A 23,024-nucleotide genomic window follows, 5' to 3' on the forward strand; every position below is an offset into this window, starting at 1 on the left:
TCTTGTTCTATTACTGTTCAAACTGTGTCTAATTTACCTTCTGCCACATCTTGACTACATTTCTTTAGTGCTGTCTGATTTTCTTTCTTCACTTTGAGAAGAGAAAACAAATGCCTCTTTGAGATTTAAATATTCATGATTGTGTTGCATTGACACGTTTTTAAGGATTTTTTGCACTTCATTCTATTCACTTCCAAGTTTGCACTGATGCCAACTCACTCTCAATTTATCCCTCCTGAGTTAAGAAACTGTTTTTGCAGTTAAGATATATTTTCATTTTATTCTATTTTTATGACTTTTTTTGTTAGATCTACCTTTTTCAGTGTCAGATTTTTAAATAAAGATGTCTGTAGATCATTCTAACAAAGCACAATCTGTAAATGACATTGACAGTGATGTTCTGATATAAGTTTCATTTTTTTAAATAGCTACCAAAATGTTAAATCAAAGATTTGTGTTGGCATCACAGAAGAGAACTGAGACCCTTAAAAAATCCCAGTCAGAAGCATAGAAGTTGCTTTTTAAGAAATCTTTGTCAAATTATTGCTATTAGCTAAAATATAAACAATAAAAATATGTATTTTTCTAACATTATTTAATACAATTATTTAACACTTCAGTGTACTTTACGCAATGCAAGCACTGAAGGAGACAATGCCACTGGCTAATGGAGCTTACATGCAGACCCTACAAGCCCCTGTATGCACAAAATTACATTGTGGTCAACGGGTGATCCACACTACAAGAAGGATGTGGAAAAATTGGAAAGAGTCCAGCAGAGGGCAACAAAAATGATTAGGGGGCTGGAGCACATGACTTATGAGAAGAGAATGAGAACTGTGATTATTTAGTCTGTAGAAGAGACGATTGAGAGGGGATTTGATAGCTGCTTTCAACTACCTGAAAGGGGGTTCCAAAGCAGATAGATCTAGACTCTTCTCAATGGTAGCAGATGACAGAACAAGGAGTAATCATCTCAAGTTGCAGTGGGGGAGGTTTAAGGTTGGATATTAGGAAAAACTTTTTCACTAGGGAGGTGGTGGAATCTCCTTCCTTAGACGTTTCTAAGGCCCAAATTGACAAAGCCCTGGCTGGGATGATTTAGTTGGGGATTGGTCCTGCTTTGAGCAGGGGGTTGGACTAGACGACCCTTTGAGGTCCCTTCCAACCCTGATATTCTATGATTCTATATTTTATGATTCTATGAGATGGAAGGCTCACAGAATCAGGCCATAAATCAGGCATGGGCACACATGGTCAAAATACATGTGAAAGACTCAATCTTGAAGCAGTGCAGAAATATATTTTAAATGCACTATGAAGGAGGCAGTTTCAGATATAAGCAGATAAAAAGAAGAAAACACAAAGATCAAACATTTGTCTTTTAGAGCTGACATAAGGGAGCAGTCAGAAGACACCAGCTGCAGTACACAACAACAATTTCTGTTGGTTCTTCAATACTCAAGAATGAAACTCAACATTCTTGAGCACCATCTACTGAAACCTTATCAATTAACTATTTAAATGGTTTAGCACAGCACCTTATCTATTAACTATTCGTATATATACAGACAGTGCACTCACGTAACAGTAGTCACCCTTATTCAGTATAGGGTGTGTCAAGGTTCCTTCCCCACTCTGAACTCTAGGGTACAGATGTGGGGACCTGCATGAAAAACCCCCTAAGCTTATTTTTACCAGCTTAGGTTAAAACTTCCCCAAGGTACAAACTATTTTACCTTTTTCCCTTGGACTTTATTGCTGCCACCACCAACCAAGTGTCTAACAAATATATAACAGGGAAAGAGCCAGCTTGGAAATGTCTTTCCCCCCCAAAATCCTCCCAAACCCTACACCCCCTTTCCTGGGGAAGGCTTGATAAAAACCCTCACCAATTTGCATAGGTGAACACAGACCCAAACCCTTGGATCTTAAGAACAATGAAAAAGCAATCAGGTTCTTAAAAGAAGAATTTTAATTGAAGAAAAAGTAAAAGAATCATCTCTGTAAAATCAGGATGGTAAATACCTTACAGGGTAATCAGATTCAAATCATAGAGAATCCCTCTAGGCAAAACCTTAAGTTACAAAAAGACACAAAAACAGGAATATACATTCCATTCAACACAACTTATTTTATCAGCCATTTAAACAAAACAGAATCTAACGCATATCTAACTAGATTGCTTATTAGCCCTTTACAGGAGTTCTGACCTGCATTCCTGCTCTGGTCCCGGCAAAAGCAACACACAGACAGAGAGAACCCTTTGTTTCTCCCCCCCTCCAGCTTTGAAAGTATCTTGTCTCCTCATTGGTCATTTTGGTCAGATGCCAGCAAGGTTATCTTAGCTTCTTAACCCTTTACAAGTGAAAGGGTTTTTTCCTCTGGCCAGGAGGGATTTAAAGGTGGTTAGCCTTCCCTTTATATTTATGACAGGGATGGTCTTCAGAATCTAAGACGTCAAATGCCAGATTTATGTGAAATGTAGAAATAGCCTGTTTAGATCTGAGCTTTCATGTCTTTTGAATCAAGCGTTCTAGTCCTTTTCTTCCGAGAACGTAAACTGAATATCAGGGTTGGAAATCACTCCATTCTGAAGGACTTCAAATTACTTTGCACCCTTTTGGGGGCAGCAATTCTCAGGCTACCTCTTATACCACTAGGGCTGCCTCAGACTCTCCTCCAGATGGATGCCTGAAAATGAACTGCAGTAGAACCTCAGAGTTATGAACACCTCAGGAATGGAGGTGGTTCGTAACTCTGAACAAAACGTTATGGTTGTTCTTTCAAAAGTTTACAACTGAACGTGGATTTGAAACTTTACTATGCAGAAGAAAAATGCGTCTTAACCCTCTTAATTTAAATGAAACAAGCATAGAAACAGTTTCCTTACCTATTCAATTTAAAAAAACACACCTTTCCCTTGATCTTTTTAGTAATTTATGTGTAACACAATATTGTACTGTATTTGCAAGGTGGTTTTGGGGCGGGGGGGGGGGTGTGCGCGTGTCTGCTGCTGTCTGATTGCATACTTCTGGTTCCAAATGAGGTATGCAGTATGAGGAACCCAGACCTGGGGAACCTAGGTCCTGCAAGATAACTCCATTGGGAGGGGACTTGCAGAAGGAAGGAGTAGAGCTCCATATGAACACACAAGTGACATAAGCAGTACATTAATAGAATTACAGAACACACACACACCCGAAAAGTAACCCTAATAAATGAGTATACCCCAAAGTAACGGGCACATCTGGTAACACATGGTTCTGGTAACATCTACTTTTTATGTCTTTAGAAAGTGTCTGAATCACAGAAAATGAAAATATTGGTTATTTACTGTTTCGGTATATTACAACATATTATTTCCATATAATTACAGCATTTGACCTTACCCAGTTGTGGCTTTCCTGAACTTTAGCCATTTTCCCTTTCATTTCACACCATTAATCAATTCCTTTTTCTTCTCCATCACTTCAATATGGTATCACAATCCACCCTCGGGGGGGGGGGGGGGGGGAACCACTTGCATTCTGATCTCGCATTCTGTACACACAACTAAAAAAATCCACTCAGATGTCTGATATTCCAGCCTATACATACAACTAACATTTATATTAACAGGTGAACTCCTGGCCTCATTGTAGTCAAGAGGAGATTTGACTGTGATTTCAATGGGGCCAGGTCTTCACCCTTGTTCTCGTACAACAGACCTGGCATAATTTAGGACTTATTTTTCATAATCTCAATCTGGTTACATTTTATGTCTATTTTTCAGGCCCCAAAGCAGCACAGCTGCCCATTTTAGGCCCAGTTTTATTTAATTTAACATTTATGTTTCATGATGAGAGTCTTCATCTTTTTATACAAACAGCAACATACAACCCATTTGATACTGGTTAGGCTGATTTTGACAAAGACAATGAAACAGAACTTCCCATAATTGCTCTCTCATGTTGACTTTTAAACTTGTGCTCTAATATTTTTTTCATTTTAGAGGTCACTATGGATTCTAAACCTAGAGTGAATAATACTGCGTGCAATCAATTCCCAGTCATGAGAACTCAGAGCATCAGCTCATATTAACTATGATAAAATCTCTTTTTTGCAGTTTTGTAACATTTGGGTTGGGTGAATTGGCTGAACAGCCGTAGATGGTATGTTTTTACTACATATGTTTCATCATTTGTGTGGTGGGAGGTGCAGTAGAGGGAAGGCTATATGAAAATTGCAGGAAACAATGAAATTAGTTTTTAAAATATGTGATACTGTATTTGATATTAAGCATAATGTTTTTCTTTTATAAGAATTAACAAACTAACAAAATCATCTATAGAATTCTGAGACCATAATTAGAATTTGGAAAAAAAATGTGAAGAGGAAAAAATCCACAAAGGTTTTAAACATCATAAATGCAACTGTACCTAAGGACTGAAAACCCCTTTTCTAAAGGTTCACTCTCTCTGTAGATGACACACAGCAAAGCACTTAACTCAGAATGAGACAATTCTTTTGAAAGACCAAGCTCTGAACTATACCTTAAGGACACATTAAATAGCTCACATACTTCTTAAGGGACACTTTTTCCTCATTTCCCAGTAAATCTTTCAGTCCAGTTGAATCTCCTCCTATCCCTCCCCAAAAATACTTTCTCCAAACCAAGCAACTAAAAATAAGCTTTCCAAGATTCGACTGGGGAGAGCTATGGGGAAACTGAAAGGTAAGGGTAGAGATTTGATTGAGAATCTGTGAAGAGAAAATAGCTAATTAAGGAGCCTGGGCAGCGGCATTGCAACAATTTCTATAATGGGGGCAGGGGTGCCAAACGCCATTGAACAAAACTGTAAACCCTGTACATGATGGAAAGTACTTCAAGCCAAGGAGTGCTGCCACACCCCTAGCATCCCTAGTTCCAGCACCCCAAGCCTTGGGAGAGCAGAGGATATATCAAACTGAGGGCAAATAGATAAAACTAGAGGTCTAAAGATGAACTGGGAGTGCTGCTGGACAAAAAGATGGATTGAGGAAGGAGAGGCCTATGGGTAAATTGTTGGGGGAAGAGGATGGGTTGATGGTACTGAGGACAGTTAGAGACTTGGTTGCAGAGAGCGATTTGACAGGGCTAGGACAGGAAGCAAATGAAAAAACTGAGACGCCAAGTGAGAAAAGACCATGGAGGACAATGGACAAAATATGAAGAAAAAGTAGGTCCAACAAAACAAAACATGGGAGATAAACGGGGGATAGAGCAAGAAGAGTAGAACAAGGGTCAATGAACAGAGAACAGAAGGCAAGCCAAGAGATTAGATAAAATGGAAGGTGTGAGGAGGGAGAGCTGCAGAGAGGCAAGGGTAGTAATGCAACGAGTGAAATGGAAGGAGGAAATAGCAGGGAGGGATTTAAGGGGAAGCATGGGAAGTGGGGAAAATGGTGTGTGACCAAAACAGATCGTGGGGGGGGGGGGGGAGCAGAGTAAAGATGGAGGAAGAACAGAAATGAAAGGGATACAGTGAGGTCTAAAATTTTGTTTCTATTCTTTGTCAACGTTTGCTGAAAAAGTATATAATAAAAATTAAATGTGGACAGAGGAAGGGATCTTTTGGACATCTGATTTCAGTAGGGAGATGTGCACAGAAGTCTAGTGTACCTGCAGTCAGTGTAGAGAGGAAGCATACATTTCTTAAAAAAAACAAACAAAAAAAACCCCACAACTCGGTATACAGCAGAACCTCAGATTTATGAACTGACCAGTCAAACACACACACCTCATTTGGAACTGGAAGTACACAATCAGGCTGCAGCAGAGAAAAAAAAACTAAAAAGCAAATACAGCACAGTAGTGTGCTAAACATTAACTACTAAAAAAAATAAAGGGAAAGCAGCATTTTTCTTCTGCATGGTAAAGTTTCAAAATTATATTAAGTCAATACTCAGCACACTATTACTGAAAAATTGCTTATGTTCTTATTTTTGCCATATAATTATAAAATAAATCAACTGTAATATAAATATTGTACTTACATTTCAGTGTATAGTATATAATACAATATAAACAAGTCACTGTATGAAATTTTAGTTTGTATTGACTTCACCAGTGCTTTTTCTGTAGCCCGTTGTAAAACGAGGCAAATACATAGATGAGTTGATGTGCCCCCTTGAAGACCTCTGTGTACGCCCAGAGATATATGTAACCCTGGTTGAGAACCACTGTCCTAGGCCTTTCTGGAGACAAATACATTTATCAGGGAGGTTAGCATCATCATCATCAAGATGTATTCTAAGCATGACAAAATAGCTACAAAATTTCCAAGTTTCCAATTAGTATCATACACACTAGTCTATCTGAAAAGTGCTACAACATTTTGTAGTATTTTTAATTCCACACATGGTGGGTATTTGGAGCATAAATGCCCCTCCCCCATGAAAAGCAGTCTACTGTTTTTAGAAGTGTGTATCTAGTAGAAATGAAAATCTGTGTAAAATATTCTATTTTGCTGTTTATTTTAATAACATCAAAGATTTGTACCATGACAGAAGTCTGGATAAATATAAGATCCCTTGAGGGATTATATTTTGGTTATTTTTAATTGCCAGATAATGTGTCAGATTGGGCATCATATCAGGTGGTCACCCCAGTGTCCAAAATTGAAACACTAAAAAGGTAATGAGGGTAAAAGGCTTGCAGGCTTCTTCACACAGGCATCGACTATTACACAGTCAAAGAAACAGTGTGCTCTTGCACACAAGTAGTGACCAGTGTGGAGACAATTCAGAAAGAGAACACAAAACAATTAGTCTATAATCTGGGCCTTTCATCCCCCTCAGAGTGGTCTCTCCCTCATGAGTGTACACATAATTTGGAATAGGCCCTCCCTTCTTTCAGTGATCCCACAATTCTATGTCTGGGTGCAGGTTACTTTCAGCCTGTGAAGAGATGTGTTCCCTCTCCATTTGTGGCAGCCTCTGCTATGTGTGCCTCTTCCCTTCCATTTCCTTGTGTTTTGATTGCAGCTGGAGAGCCCCTGTGCAGGTTTGAGAGCCGGTGCTGTGAGGCAGGGCTGATTAATTCTCTGAACCCCTGCGTTGGCATCAGGTTTTATAAACCCCATTACGCCACTGCAGTATATTAGGAACATGGTTCCCAGGGACGTTCCTCAAACTAATGGAGGGCAGTTACACCAGCAATCAATGGTGATGGATAGTTGTGCCAAAGCATTTGAATTAGGACATCCCTCCAGGATTGATCCTATTACCCACAGGGTGGATTTGATTTAAATCAAATTGATTTAAAACTTTATTTAAATCACTAGTCAGGAGGACTCAATTTAATAATGGATTTCTACATAAAAGTGCATTGTTGTTGGTTGTTACCAACCTGAAGATCCTGCATGTTCAGACATGTTCCTTTCATCATTTTCAAGGCAGCTTCCTCCTGTTGACTTCAGTGGAACTATTCACATGAGTAAATGTGATAGGGCCTTCTTGGTTCCTGCCTCTGCTCCAGCTCACAAACTTCTCAAAGACCCTTGTACTGGTCAAACACCTTGTGCAGTTTGTTTACAATGTGGGTTCCCACCACCTTCATACTATATAGAGCTCTGCTCCAAGCATCCAAGGGAGTCCTAAGCTCCTGTAACAAACAGGGAAGGGCAATCTCTCTCATCTCCCATCCCTCCCCCCCGCCCGCCTTCGCCCTTTTTACTTCCTTCCTGTGCCTCCTTGTAGCCTCTGCCTAATGCAGTGGTTCCCAAACTTTAACAACCTTTGAACCCCTTTCACTAAAATATCAAGTCTCGCGAACCTCCTCCTAAAACTGAATATTTCCAGGGATTCTCTCCTTTACCCGAGTATAAATTATAAAAGCAGTGATCTTGGAAATATAAAATTTGTTTTTATGACATGCTTATTACACACTATTATTATTATTTATTATTACAGTATTTTTTACATTATGAAAACGGCAACACTCTTCCAAGATCTCACTTTCATAGCTTGTATCACTTTGAATAAGCCTGTTATAAGACAAGGCTCCTATGTTTCATCAAGGAGTATCAGATGTGAAACAGCATGAAGATATTTAAGAAGCCAACTCAAAGTATTCCTCCTACACAAGCATTCAGGTCTTGGGCAGTCCAGGCAAACAACGCACATTACAACAAAGCTTAAACTTGTTCTTCAAAATAATTTTAAAAATAGTATTAGCTGCCTATTTAATTTTAAAAACAGCAAAAAATATCTACCTCCCTTTCCATTTCTTATAAGGAGTCTTGAAGTTTAAATTTCCTCGGTGTGCTGGATATGCTTGCTTTGATCTGCTTAGCTCTTGGAAGTCCAGGGGCTCCGGGCTGCTGGCCCCGTTCCGCCCAGGGTCCCGAGGGACAGTTCCGTCCGCCATTAGGGAATTTTTTCCCAAGAATCCCCTGTAACATTTCGTGAACCCCAGTTTGGGAACCACTGGCCTAATGGCTTAATTAACCTTCCAGCTCTCCTCCGCCCACAAATTAGACACAGCTCTGTTTAACCAGCTCCATTCTACATTGTGTGATTGGAGCTGCTGTGATCAGAGTGCTAGCTCAGTCACAGTAAGCTTTAGGGAAACAGGATGGGAGAAGTAATATCTTTTATTGGATGGCCCAGCAAAAGTTATTACCTCACCCGCCTTGTCTCTCTAATATCCTGGGACTGACACGGCTACAACTACACTGCCTACATGAGTAAGTCTTGGCACAATTAGGCCCTTAATCTTTTCAGTATCTGCAATACATTTAGAATTTTAAAATATTGTATCTGACACTAACCTGTAACTTCAAGAACTGCAATATCCATTGCACCCACTATGAACTTCTCAGTTACATGTTAACTGAACCCTCTTTCAGAACGTGTTATTTGGTCTTCCGTAGCAATACATAGGTTGGGGAGGGGATGTAGAGTTCTCTATATCTTGTTGGAAAGTAAATCTGAGAGAAAGGAAGGTACTTACTGCAAGGATATTTTGTGGGATGGTCTGTAGCTCTAAGGTCCAGCATGTAGATAAAACTAGCTGTATTGATTTTGGAAATGAATAAAAGAAGAAGCCTTCTAACCATCAATCTATATTTTTGAGACCAGAGTAGAAGGAAATAATTGCATAGTCCCCTACCTTCAAACAGAAGAATGTTTGTTAATATAAAGCTGCTGTGCCCTTTTTGACAGAGTCTCCCATCTCAAAGATCACAAGTGAGGTGGCTTAGACTTAACTAACCAGTCTGTAGATGGACAACACATTCTCTGCATCCCACTGATATCTGATTAGAGTGAGAGGGTACATGCTATGATATTTTTCTTAAAGTTTTATTACAGATGATAGTCTACTCCTGCTGCAGATGAGCTTTATAAGAAGCTTCATTTGTATACTGAACAACATGGGTAATCAGGGTGGATAAAAATCAATGATTTTTTTTTAATTTTAAACATCGGATTTTTATTTAAATCTGATTTTTGATAAAATGCTTTTTGAGGAAAAAAGCAATCGAAAGATAGAATTTATAATTCCTATTTCATGATCAGATATCCTTCAGCTATAATGTATCTTAATTAAAACTAATTCCATAGTATGAGACAATATATTCATGTAATGTTTAAGAAAAGTTTTGTAAATGAGTTCCAATAGTTCATGGATTAGGGACCCAATCTTACGGGGTTCCAGGGGCTTCTGTACAGATTATTTAAATTAATCTTTCTATCTACCCAATGGGACTCAGTGCTCAGTCTAGAAGATACCATCAGAGATGCTTAGTTTCGCAGTTCTCAAACTGTGGATTTGTGCCTCCAGAGATAACATGCTTGTTAACAGCAAAAATGTTTTTAAATAAATGAATAAATAATATATAGAGGTGAGAAGTAACAGACCTCAACCCTATTGTCCCTCTGCAAATTTGTGTACATAGAATCAATCCCTTACCTCTCTCTAAAAGTGCAAAGTTTCAAAAAGTTCAATGAACAGAAGATTGTTGGGGGCAGAATAGATCTGGACAAGGAGAAGAAATCTGGAGATAAATGTGAGAAGGGAGGGACAGGCAGTAGAAACAAAAGTGAAACTGTTTGAGCAGCATATTCCAGAAGTCTTGAGGTCTTTCAGAGTGTAGCCTTCATTGATTTGAGGTCTACCATACAATTCTCTCACAGAAGAGAAAACCTATAATGGCAGCAGTCTGTAAAAGAGACCCAGTTTGGGAATGTTTTAATGAAGTTCCTCTACCTGTGGGTAAGACATGGCAAACAGTGCAACAAAGAAATGCAAGGCCTGGTTTTCTGAATGAAACAACATCATGAGAAGTGTTCCTCTGGGATCACTGCAGGAGGCTCTCTCTCCCGTTACAGCTTCATTTTGCAGTCCCCTTCTAGCTCTGCCCTCACTGAAACTCCCTGTGACACTTTATAGCCCACACACAGCCCCACCCCCTTAACTGGCTCCACTGGGAGCACCTGCTCTGGCTGGACCTATTTTCATTCTGGGGGCCAGCCATCCTGTGATACTGTGGCTTCCATTATTCTGTTCTCTCCTGGTTTTCCCCTTACCTGTGTAATCACTCCTTCGATGTGTCTTTTGGACCATCCTTTTCATCCTCCCACCCCTCTGTGGGAGTTTCACAGAGCTCCTTGGCCCTTTCCCTTCTCCCGCTACACCTCATCTGAGTAATCTGATCCACAAACACAAATTCATTTGTCATCTCCACATGGATGAAACACATATCTACCTCTCTACTCCAGACCTGTCTCCTGGCCAAACTAAACTTGGCCTTTCTCTCTGATATCTCCTCCTGGATGGCTAGCTATCAGCTCAAGCTTAACATGGCTGAAACAGAGTTCTTAATCTTCCTCCACAAGCCCTTCACACTATTTCCTTTCTTGGTCACTGCGGAGTATCACCACCCTGACTGAAAATCAGGCCCATAACTTAGAAGTCTTTTTTGATTCTGGACTCTCTGTAGGTCAGGGATCTCAAACTCAAATCACCAAGGAGGCCACATGAGGACTAGTACATTGGCCTGAGGGCCAGATCACTAACATCTTTTCATACAAAGATACAAACCCGCCCAACTCTACCTCCGGCCCCGCCCCCACTCCACCCCTTCCATGAGGCCCCACCTCTTCCCGCCCCAACTCCGCCCCCTCCCTGCTCCTATTCCAACCCCTTCCCCAAATCCCTGCCCCGGCCCCGTCTCTTCTCCGCCTCCTCCCCCTCCCTCCCGGAAAGTCCTAAGCGCCGCCAAACAGCTGTTTGGCGGTGGGAAGCGCTGGGAGGTAGGCAGAGTCACCATGCTCAGGCGAAGGGGGGCGGGGTGGAGTCGGCACCTATGGTGGGCCACAGGAAATAGCTCACCCACAGGCCGCATGTTTGAGACCCCTGCTCTAGGTCCTCACATCCAAGCTATGTCTAAGTCTTGCAGATTCTTACTGCACAACATGTCTGAGATACAGCCTCTCTTACCCATACACATAGCTAGAAATCACATCTTTATTATTGCAACATCCTTTTCTCTAGCCTTGACAAATGTAATCTTGCCCCACTCATATCCATTCAGAACGTTGCTGCAAAGAAAAGGTTCCTAGCCTGTTACTTTCGATCCTTCCACTGGGTCCCCATTCTCTATCACACCAAACGTAAGCTGCTTGTCTTCACTTTCAAGGCCCTGCACAGCATACCTCCCACCACCTAAAATCTAGCGTTCATTACTGAAATGTCTACTCCCAACTCCCATCAGACCATGAGGCCAGCCTCCATTGCCCACTTGTTAAATTTTCAAACAAGCACCTTTGTGCTTTCTCTCATGCTGACCCTCGTGCTTGGGAGGAGCTTCCTGAAAACATTCGCAAAGCCATATCATTGTTCTCCTTCAAATCCCTCCTTAGAACTCCCCTTTGCCATGATATCTAAAAAAACTTGACAACTATTATGCTACTGATGTGCCGAGACCACTGCCTACCTACTGACCAATACTGTTTCACTGTTTCCTTATACCCCATCAGTCTGTCTGCATCCGTCTGTTGTCTTGTCTTATACTTAGACGGTACACTCTTTGGGGCAAGAGACATCTTTTTTGTTCTGTTTTTGTACAGTCCCTAGCACAATGGGATCCTGGTTCATGACTGGGACTCCTAGACACTAGTACATATAAATTGGTCAGTCAATCAAAAACCCAACACACAAACACACGACCTAGAGTTGCAGAACCAGACGCTGCACTGAACAAATCAGTAGTACCTCTTACTAACAAGACAGTTAAAGCCAAAAGAAAGTTAAAAGTCTATTATCTTCACCACTTCACTGCATAGACAATGAAAATATACTGCTCAATTTAATTTCTTTCGTAGGGAGTCACATTCTGTTTCTTGTGCACTCTGCTGTTTGTGTTTACAACATGATGAGGAATGATTTGCTTTTAAATGACTTTTCATTAATCTTATAAAAAGAAAATCTCCTGTTCATGGAGAAATCCTCCTATCCATCCTAAAACCTTTTGAAAAAATAAATATATTTTGGGTCTAACACAAGGTGAATGTATCACTCATGCAGTGAACACGAGTGCTACATGATGCTCTGAAAAGGTACTGACACAAAACAAAATTTGTGCCTTTAAAAAAAAACCCACAAAGCTTTGGATGCTTTCATCCGATTCTTCGTATAGCTTCACCTGTGCTGCCAGTCATTCTTGTTTTGAAGTTTTCATGCAGAAGACCAGGCAGCAGACAATTAGGAAGTTTTCAGCACTCTATCTGCTTTCCAGAGAATAAACAAAAGCTCCTAATAAAAACCAAAACACATTTAAATGTAAAAATATACTTAGAACATAAGAACAGCCATACTGGGTCAGACCAAAAGGTCCATCTAGCCCAGTGTCTGGTCTTCCGACAGAAGCCAATGCCAGATGCCCCAGAGGGAAGGAATAGAGCAGGTAATCATCAAGTGATCCATCCCCTCTTGCCCATTCTCAGCTTCTGGCAAACAGAGGCTAGGGACACCATCCCTGCCCATCCTGGCTAATAGCTACTGATGGACCGATCCTCCATGAATTTATCTAGTTCTTTTGTAAACCCTATTATAGTCTTGGCCTTCACAACATCCCCTGGCAAAGAGTTCCACAGGTTGACTGTGTGTTGCGTGAAGAAATACTTCCTTTTGTTTTAAACCTGCTGCCTCTTAATTTCATTTGGTGACCCCTAATTCTTGTGTTATGAGAAGGAGTAAATAACACATCCTTATTTACTTTTTCCACACCAGTCAGAATACAAAATAAGAGATGTTTTTAAGGTGCAGAGCTTTCTTGTTCAAATATTTCCAGTGACTTCCTTTTCCGCTTAGCCACCATGTTGGCAGTACTCCAAGCACCGAGCAGGATTCAGTTAGGGCATCAGATGGGTCATGCATGCCCCTAGAGAGCACCAGAAGACAGCTGTAATGTAAGTGCAGAGGGGCATTGCCGCCATGTACATTGCCCAAACCGGTCAGTCTCTACGCAAAAGAATAAATGGACACAAATCAGATAGCAAGAATTATAACACTCAAAAACCAGTCGGAGAACACTTCAACCTCCCTGGACATTCAGTTACAGACCTAAAAGTCACAATTATTCAACAAAAAAACTTCAAAAACAGACTCCAATGAGAAACAACAGAACTGGAATTAATCTGCAAACTGGACACCATTAAATTAGGCTTGAATAAAGACTGGGAGTGGATGACTCATTACACTAACTAAAAACTATTTCCCCATGCTAATTTTCCCCCTACTGTTACTCACGCCTTCTTGTCAACTGTTGGAAATGGGCCATCCTGATTATCACTACAAAAGTTTTTTTCTCCTGCTGATAATAGCCCACCTTAATCGACTGGTCTCATTAAGAGTTGGTATGGCAACCCCTATTTTTTCATGTGCTCTGTATACATTTTCCTACTATATTTTCCACTGCATGCATCTGATGAAGTGGGCTTTAGCCCATGGAACCTTATGCTCAAATAAATCTGTTAGTCTCTAAGGTGCCACAAGTACTCCTCGTTCTTTCTGCTGATACAGACTAACACGGCTACCACTCTGAAACCTCCTTCTTCCATAATTTTTCTCATAAATTTTACCTTTTATGAGGTTCTTATACCTTCCTCTACAGCATCTGGTTCTGGCCATTGTGCCAGATCTAATCCACTCTGGCATTTCCTATGTTTCTATAAAGGCTGTAACCCAAATACAGTTACGCACGTTCAAGCTATAAAATAAGGACAGTGTAAGTCAACACGTTAAAAGCAGCTTTCCAAGCTGTTTTCTCATATTAAACTAACCTGTATTTATATACCAGCCTAAAATTCAGGATAAAACCCAAACAACTCAACTTATTTCTCAAATAGCTACTTATCTGTCTCAGAACATAATCTTTTTCCTGTGTCATTTGACAGTAGTTCTATATATGCCTCATTTTTTCAAACTGCATGTCTTTGCATCATGCAGCACAGGGTCTAGCTAACAGATCATGATTATGGAACAGAATAGCATGCATTAATTCATCTATTACAAGAGCAAGTTGAAATATTTTTAAATATTTATTCAGGTTAGCATTCATCATGTATATCCTGTTTTTCTTCCTGCTAGTCAAATTATATGGCAGTTCAACAAATATCTACAAGGATTTCCATCATTTTAAAAGGTACAAAGCCACTAATACTTATTTACTTTTGAAATCTATTTACATTTAGGCAGTTATTTAAAAGGTTGTAATTACAAAATGGCTATTTCTTGGGGGGGGGGGGGAGAGAACAGGAGGAGAAGCTAGGCCAAATAAAATGTAAAAAACCACCACCAAACTGACTCTAAACTGTTCTTTTCAGAAGTCCCATGTATTGTTTCCATAGAAAGACAGAGTAAAACAAACAGGCATGAACAGAAATATGTATACTTTTGAACACATGTGCTCTCCTAACAGGGATGCACAAGCAGTCGTACCCAACATACATTTACAAAACAGAGTTTATCAGCACTACCAAGTCTTGGTAAAGACAGATTCAGTTAACTGTTATTGCACTATAAACCTGCTGAAATTACAGTGCCCGTACACTAACCTGGACAACCTCATCATTACAAATACACAGGCTGATGCTGATAAGTATGGAAAGGCCTCACAAGGGACTGACTTTACTGGTCAAGCAATTTAGGGACATTTGATTTTGAAATTGGGATTTGTACACTGTGGAAATACTTTATTTTTCTTTAAACCTACTAAAAAGAAAAAAAGATCCCCTATTTATAACTTCAGACTATAAAACAATGAGTTGTGTCCCTGGAAGGTTAAGTATCTGCTCTGATTGGTCATACTGGTTTTCTTCTACCCAACACATAAAACCATTTTTTGCCTAACATTTAAAGCATCATAATTCAATTTTCTTTGTCACAGTTTTAGGATGTTGTTTTTCTTTCTCTATTCTTAATGCATTTGTTTTTTAAATTTGATTTCAAATATTGTATCAAGATAGGATTTTTATTTACTATTCAACCATTAAGCTACTTGTGGTTTTTCCTCCATTTAAACATACAACATCTTGTAAAATGGTTTTGAAATATGCTCCTGAGTGTACATAAAAATGTTGTTTGATTAAAAATAAACATATACTTAGACTCCATTAATAAAACAATTTCTACACATTATAAAAAAACTTGCCTTATTGATTTTAGCCTGCATTATTAACAAGCAGTGTTCAGAAACTGTGTATTGTCATTATGATGCTGACTGCAATACAGCACATCATGTCTGTACACATTACAGGAGGAAAGTTAAACAGAATGAACACACACATGGCCTGTCTGCATGATACATCATGGCACGTATCATCCTCATGTATGGTGTTCTGATGTGAATTAGTGATAAAGAGTTCTCATAGATTTATAAACACCAGTACTTGGTACTAATTAGACACAAGCATAAATAATAGGTCATCATATCAATTCATCAATCTTAATTTTTTATTAAGATTAAACTAGAAGAAAAATAGCCTGACACAACAAGAAGAACTAAAAAGTTAACTCTTAAACTCGAATTATGTAATTCTACAGTGATGGGCAAAACGTTTAGGCTGGCTACCGGTAGTCTTGTTAATCAATAAACAAGCCATACCAATTTTAGACACTGCGACATAATTGCGAAGACCTGCATGAAAGCAAGTCCACTCATACATATAAATGTGTGCACTTCCATATTCATACTACAGTCACATACAAATTAGACATATATCCTACCTGTGTAGAGTATTCCCACGTTTACATAAGATGAAAATAACTTTTGATCTCATTAGACTATCAAGTATATTCTTCCCTAGGAGGGTAAATATATTCCATGGAGTACATTTCTAAAAAATTGCTTTAATTCCCTTTTATGTACCTTGGCATTTGTTGGCTTTTGATTCATCTTCCAAAACTACAACTGATTTTTCTACAGACACCAACCAATCTGGCTGCTTTAAAAAGGGGGAGTGGGGGTTCAGAACAGAAATGAAATAGCTGTATCCCTCACTGGCTAGCTCCAAAGCTAACCATCGTCTCATGCTCAGTGTCCATGCAAACTGACCATCTGCAACTGTAAGAACACTGGTTCTGACACTACCTTCTTACCCCAAAGCGGGTGAGTTTCAGGCACTTCTGTAATACTGCTTGAGCCCAGCCCTAGAAAGCAGGGTGCTTCCCACCCCACCCAAAGGGGAGCCCTCACCACTGAAGTAAACAGGCATTCCCAGGCACCAGAGCCACCCAACACCTGGTCATTAAAAGCGGGGAAAGAAAAAGGAGGAAGGCTGTTTATAAACATCAACACCGTGAGAGAGGGGAGGGGGGCAGGATGGGGGAACGTGTGTGGAGGCTCAAAGGGGGGCACCTACCAGTCCGTATGCGGCTCATCAATGACCAGCAGCAGCTTGAACTTTTTGGCCGCAGCTGAGGAAGCGGCGGACGCCGCGTCCACCAAGCCGGCCGAGGCTGCCGTCTGCTTCACGGCGTTAGAGAGGGAGCTGAAGAAGCTGCTGCCCGCCGACTGCTGCGGCTGCTGCTGGGGTGGTGCCGACTGCGGCGGCTGCCTGCGCTCCAAGGCCGGGGAGGCGGCGGCAGGAGCCGCCGAGGAGGCAGAGGGAGGCGGCGGCTGCTGGGGCTCCGGCCGCTGCAGGTCGGTCATGTAGCCATTGGGCAGGTTGGCGATGAAGCTGCTGTCCGAGAGCCTGCGCCGCAGAAAGTTCATCATCTGGCCGGGATCCGGGGGAGCTGCTGGCGAGAATGCGGCGAGGAGGAGAGGGGCGGCGCGCTGCAGCGGGCTCCGCTCCTGCCCGGGCGCTGCGCTGTGCAGGCGGGCTCGCACGCAGGCTGCAACCCCAATGAGGGGAGGCTCTGCCTTCCCGAGAGCAGCGGGCCGGTGGCGGCGGCGGCGGCGGCGGCTGCTTCCCTCCCCCTGCTCCCTCCAGTCTCTAGGTGGCAGCCGCCCAAGGCTGGTCTGCGGTGAGCGCGCCGCGGGCCAGAGGCAGGGCTGGGCTAACGCCTTGCCGGGCCCCCGCCTCACAGCGCCGGAGGGGCCCCAGGAGCGCTCCCGGGGGGGCCTGGCTCAGGGCGGGTTTCTCCGGGGCGGGCTCTCCCCCGCACTCCGCACCGCCCCCTGCGCTGCTCTAGAGGGCTCCACAGGCGCAATGCACAGCCCTCGGCCCCCAGAGCCCACCGCTCCTCCGGGGCAGAGAGAGACCTGGGCTGGGGGCAGCCCCGCCCCGGCACCGAACCGTCCTCGGGGCACTTCCCTGCCAACACACACCGCCAGGGGGAGGGGAGATAGCCCCGCCCCCGGGGAACACAGCGCTGCACAAGGGGGCCACTACTCTGTCAGGAGGGCTCAGCTGCACAGGGCCAACACCTCTCTTCTGGGCCCAGGGCCGCACAGGAGGTTTGGGGAGCCAGAGAAAATCTGAAACTGAGGCCTGTCCACCCTTGCAGAAAGATTACCAGGAGGGGAGGCCCAGGGGGACAAGATTGGAGAGAGCCATACACCTGCACCCCCGGAGCAGCAGCTTCCCTGGTATAGGGCTGGGCTTGGCTCCCCACTTGGGACATTGTAACCTTGTGTGGGGGTGGCAGTGCAATTCAGGTTTGGCCCAGTGGCCCCTCGATTATGACACAAGGGCTGCCAGGCCAAACCTGAGTGGCGCTAAGACCTTGCATGCCTCATTGCAGTGCCACTCAGTTTGGAGACCCTCTCAAATGGAGCTAGGTCCCTTTGTGGGCAGCTGTGAATGGGGCTAAGTCCCACAGGTGTAACCCACGCTATAGGCAATGCATAGAGTGGCTATGGTAGTGTGGGTGCAGCCAGACCTCTCTCAGAATCCCACCTTGATCAACTGTTCTTTATCTGTGGGGCAGTGGGGGTGTCATGCTCTCTGCCATGGGTGACTTGGCTGAAGGGGAGCTAGACCTGGAAAGCACTTCTCCATCAGTTTGGAAATTTGTTAATTATATTTCACTGAGCACCTCCCCTAAGTTCCTAAGTCAGTCCCTACCTCCAGCAATTTACTACCTAAATAAATATCAACATATCTATGCTAAACTAGCAAACTAAATTAGAAGTAGCATTTGAACCATCCCAGTAAATTGGCCACTTTATTCAGTAATCCAGTATTCCAGACATACACTGTACTAGTTACCTGGAACTGCTGATGTTACTTCTTTAATAAAACTTTTTAAACGTTAGAGAAGTAAAACTGTTTCATGTCAATTTGTGATTATGAATGGAGCCTGACTTACAGCCTGAGTACTGGATCTCTGTTTATCATAATAAGTAACACAGAACAGGCAACAGCAGCTCAAGCTTCCTCAGTGTGCATCTGAGCTTTCATAACATGCCCGTCTCCGTATTATCTGAGCAGCAGCCACTCTCATCCTAAGGCTGGAGAGCGGGAAGAACAACTGGGGCCATAGTTCTGGCCCAAGATCACTCCAGCCAAAGGAAGTAACATCTTGCTTAAGAGGTCTACACTATACACAAGTAGCAGTAGCAATGTCAGACTCCGAGCAGCAAAACCAGTTGGCTGCTCGGTGTCCCACCTCAAGCACCACTAAACAGTCTTAACTCTGCCCCACAGTGACACCAATACATATACAAACCTAATGTGTCTTTAAAAATCAGTTTCTTCTAAGCAGAGGCCATAATGCAATAATGCCTTAATCATAAAATCAGTGTATATCAGGGTAGGCAACCTATGGCACGTCTGCCAAAGGCAGGGCCGCCCGGGGGGGGGGGCGGGGAAGGAAAGTGGGGCAATTTGCCCCGGGCCCTGCAGGGGCCCCCATGAGAGTTTTTGGCAGCACTTCAGCGGCGGGGGGGTCCTTCAGTGCTGCCAAACACACCCGGAGTGAAGGACCCGCCACCGCTTCTTCCGCTCTGGGTCTTTGGCGGCAATTCGGCAGCGGGGGTCCTTCCGCTCCATGTCTTCAGCAAAGTGCCCCAAGACCCGGAGCAGAAGGACCCCCGCCACCAAAGACCCCAGGCCGCCTGAATCCTCTGGGCAGCCCTGGCCAAAGGCGGCATGCAAGCTGATTTTCAGTGGCACTCACACTGCCTGGGTCCTGGCCACCGGTCCCGGGAGCTCCGCTGCTGGCTGGGGTACCGGCCGCCGGCCCCCTGCTACCTGGGGTTCCATCCGTTGGCCAAGCTCAGCCCGCTGCTAGCCCCAGGTCCTGGCCACCGGTCCGGGGGGCTCTACTGCCAGCCTGGAGTCCCAGCCGCCAGCCTGGGGCTCTGCAGCCACCCCCAGCTGTGGCCCACTGGCCCCAGCCTGGAGCAGTGAGGGGTGCAGACAGGGGCAAGAGGGGGCACAGCTCAGCACCCCCACCTTAAAAATTGTTCCAGCGCTACTGCGCTGGGATATTTTTAAGTCCTGATTTTCTGCTTACATCACTATCACGCCACGTGGAACAGCACACTGCATTTGACGTTGAGATTAGAATGTACATGCAAGAACTGGAATCAGAATTTTCTGACAGATTTCAACATTTCCAGCAATTTGGCCCAATGCTTTCTTTTCTAATTAAACCTGAAAAGTTCAACAAAAGCGACTTGGATTTATCTGTATTTCAGTGGATGGGTGTTGAAGATTTCGAAATGCAGCTCATTCAGTTAAAAAACTCAGAATTGTGGGCATCAAAGTTTGGAGATCTGTGGAGTGCACTTGAAGCTACTGAGAGAGATCATGGGGCCTCTATTCTGAACTGCTGGACATCCCTGCCAGTGAAATTTAACTGTTTGAAGAAAATTGCATTTGCAATGCTTTCAGCATTTGGATCCACATACCTGTGTGAACAGATATTTTCACACGTGAAATCTGTCCTCTGTCCCTCTCGGAGCCAGTTAACAACTGATCACTCAGAAGCCTGTGTGCAGCTTAAAGTATCCAAATATGTGCCAGACATTGGAAAACTCAGCAAGGAAAAGCAAGGGCAAGGATCACACTAAACTGATAAGATCTGCATTTAAATTTCATTTTAAATGAAGCTTCTTAAACATTTTAAAAACCTTATTTACTTTACATACAACAATAGTTTAGTTATATATTATAGACTTATAGAAAGAGACCTTCTAAAAATGTTAAAATGTATTATTGGCACGCGAAACCTTAAATTAGAGTAAATAAATGAAGACTTGGCACACCCCTTCTGAAAGGTTGCTGACCCCCGGTGTATATGGTCACTAAAGGGTAGAGTTAAGGTTATTTGGCTGCCATAACTGCACATTTCCATACCTTAACAAGTTTGGATTTCTTTAAAACTTTAACTCTGAACTTCCTAGTTTTGTAAAGCTTTGTTCTGGGATAATTACAAAAGCCCTGAAACACATTTGCCATACTCCCAACCTTAAATCCATCTTAATGTAGTTTTTGTCTGGGATGTATATAAGTACATAAGGATGTACACTGCTATTAAAATTACAGATACTATATTGTATGGTACAGCTGTTTAAAGGTTACATACAGTAAACACTTGATAAATGTTGCTTGCTTTCATATTAGGGGTTTGATAAAGTGCTCCAAATATTTACACTTTTTTACAATATGCCTGGATACATTTGTGGAGTGATTACAGTATATTGTGTAGGATAGATAATGAATCACTCCATTTATATATATCCATTTAATACATAATAATAAAAATAGAGAAAACTAAATTAATGCCAAAGGTATTTTTAAGTATGTGACTATATTTTAAACACATCCTAAAGAGAAGAAGAAATTGATTGACATAGGCATGACTTATTCTGCAGAACCACAATATTAGGAATGCATTTGTTAATTTCTTGCATTTGGAGCATAGGAAGCTTAAACAAGAGAAAAATAACTATGAGACTAAACAAGCAGCTACAATGTCTCTGTCACTGACTGCACCAATCAATGGCTGGCAATCCTGTGGGATATTTGGAACTATTGTTACTTCAAGAGAAATTTAGGACTAATAGAATCTAGCCATGAATTGTCATCAAAATAATGAAGAGTTATTAGTGCTATAGATATATTTTGTATCCCTATCAATAGGAATATTAAAGTAATTTTATCTATGAATAAACAGAAGCACATAGATTAAATGATTTATATTAGTTCAGCTACTGCATGTCACTGGTAGTCAGAACTGAAATGCCAGGACCTCATTATTCCAACAAGTGCACAGGTGCAAATCCCACTCACTTAAATGGGAGTTACACATACACAGCTGATAGGTAGATTAGGCCCCAGGAATTTTAGCTCCTTGACCCTTGTGGTAATCACTATTCAACACTCCTTCCCCTCTATTGAAGAAACCCAGGGAGGTAAAGTAAAAAAAAAAAAAGTTCACAATATTTTTGTGAGAAGAAATTTCTGTAAGTATGGTACAAACTATTACACTTTACTTTAGACATACACAGCTGTAAGCTATCTTAATAAAATACAATCATATCCATATGAGAAGATATCTACACTCAGGGGTGAAAGTAAGCTGGTACAGGCCAGCACAGTGTACCGGTAAAAAGTGGCCGCCGGTACCAGCCGTACACAGTTGACTTTAAAGCGCTGCCACGGCAGCACTTTAACGTCATTGCCCATTTTGCCCCCACCCGGCCGCCGACAGGGCGGGAGAGCAGGGCAAAAGGAGCATCTGCCCCGGGGCTGGCGATTTAAAAGGGCACAGGGTTCCGGCCACCGCGGTAGCATTGGAGCTCCGGGTGGCTCGGGCCAGGCAGCGTGGATGGGCTGGCTGGGGGATGCTGACCCTCCCCAGCCCCACCCCTACCGGGGACCGGTAAGTCCTCTGTTACTTTCACCCCGTCCACACTTCTATTTAAAGTGTGGTTCTACTCCAGAGGGACAATGTAAAAATGGCACCTCTTTATTCAGATCTGCTCCCTGTATACCTTTGTAGATTTTATTGAAAAAAAATAGTTTACTTCTTTATATTCCAGTTAACCCTGCTGAGTCAACATACATATGAGAGAGCGAGCTGGACTATATGTTTTACACATCTACTGGTGTTAACTAGGTTCAATTACAGGGCTAAAAATTCTGTCCTCCATGTCACCTGTGTCATTTTCTGGTAAACATAGAGAAATGGTGAGAAGCAATTTAAGCTTCAATATCTGTTAGTATAAAACAGTATGTAATCTGTGATTAAGTCATGGAGTGGTTAAATTATTCAACATTAACTTTTTGGTCATAGGATCCACCCAACCTAGTAAACTTGTGTGAAATAGTTTGTCTTCTTATGGATGAAAAATGCTTCCGATCTATGGCATTTTCCACACCACACTCACCAAACTAACCTGGATAAGATTAGATGGAAGTTATTTTCTGATTGTAGTCATGGAAAATGGCAGCCATGTTTCACCCCTGAAATGCTGTCCTTTATAATTATAAAAAAGTTCAATTGTACAATGTCTGGAAAGTACTATATGCCTGGTTCTATCATGTACCCTTTTGATAGGAGAATTAGATCCTCTAAAATCATCTTCTTCCCATTTCCC

The 23,024-nt window shown here is 42.3% G+C and overlaps 1 protein-coding gene across 1 annotated transcript in view; it reads right to left on the reverse strand.

The window, feature by feature from the left end:
* Positions 1–17,577, reverse strand: part of SYN2 (synapsin II) — a 400,357-nt gene extending 382,780 nt beyond the window's left edge. Inside the window, exon 1 of the mRNA XM_074958155.1 lies at positions 16,891–17,577. Within this exon, the coding sequence (XP_074814256.1) occupies positions 16,891–17,246 (356 nt within the window). The 5' untranslated portion in view covers positions 17,247–17,577. The remainder of the gene's footprint in view (positions 1–16,890) is intronic.
* Between the last annotated feature and the right edge of the window lie 5,447 nt (positions 17,578–23,024).

This window comes from Natator depressus, chromosome 7 (assembly GCF_965152275.1).
Source record: "Natator depressus isolate rNatDep1 chromosome 7, rNatDep2.hap1, whole genome shotgun sequence".
In the NCBI taxonomy this organism is placed as follows: Eukaryota; Metazoa; Chordata; order Testudines; family Cheloniidae; genus Natator; species Natator depressus.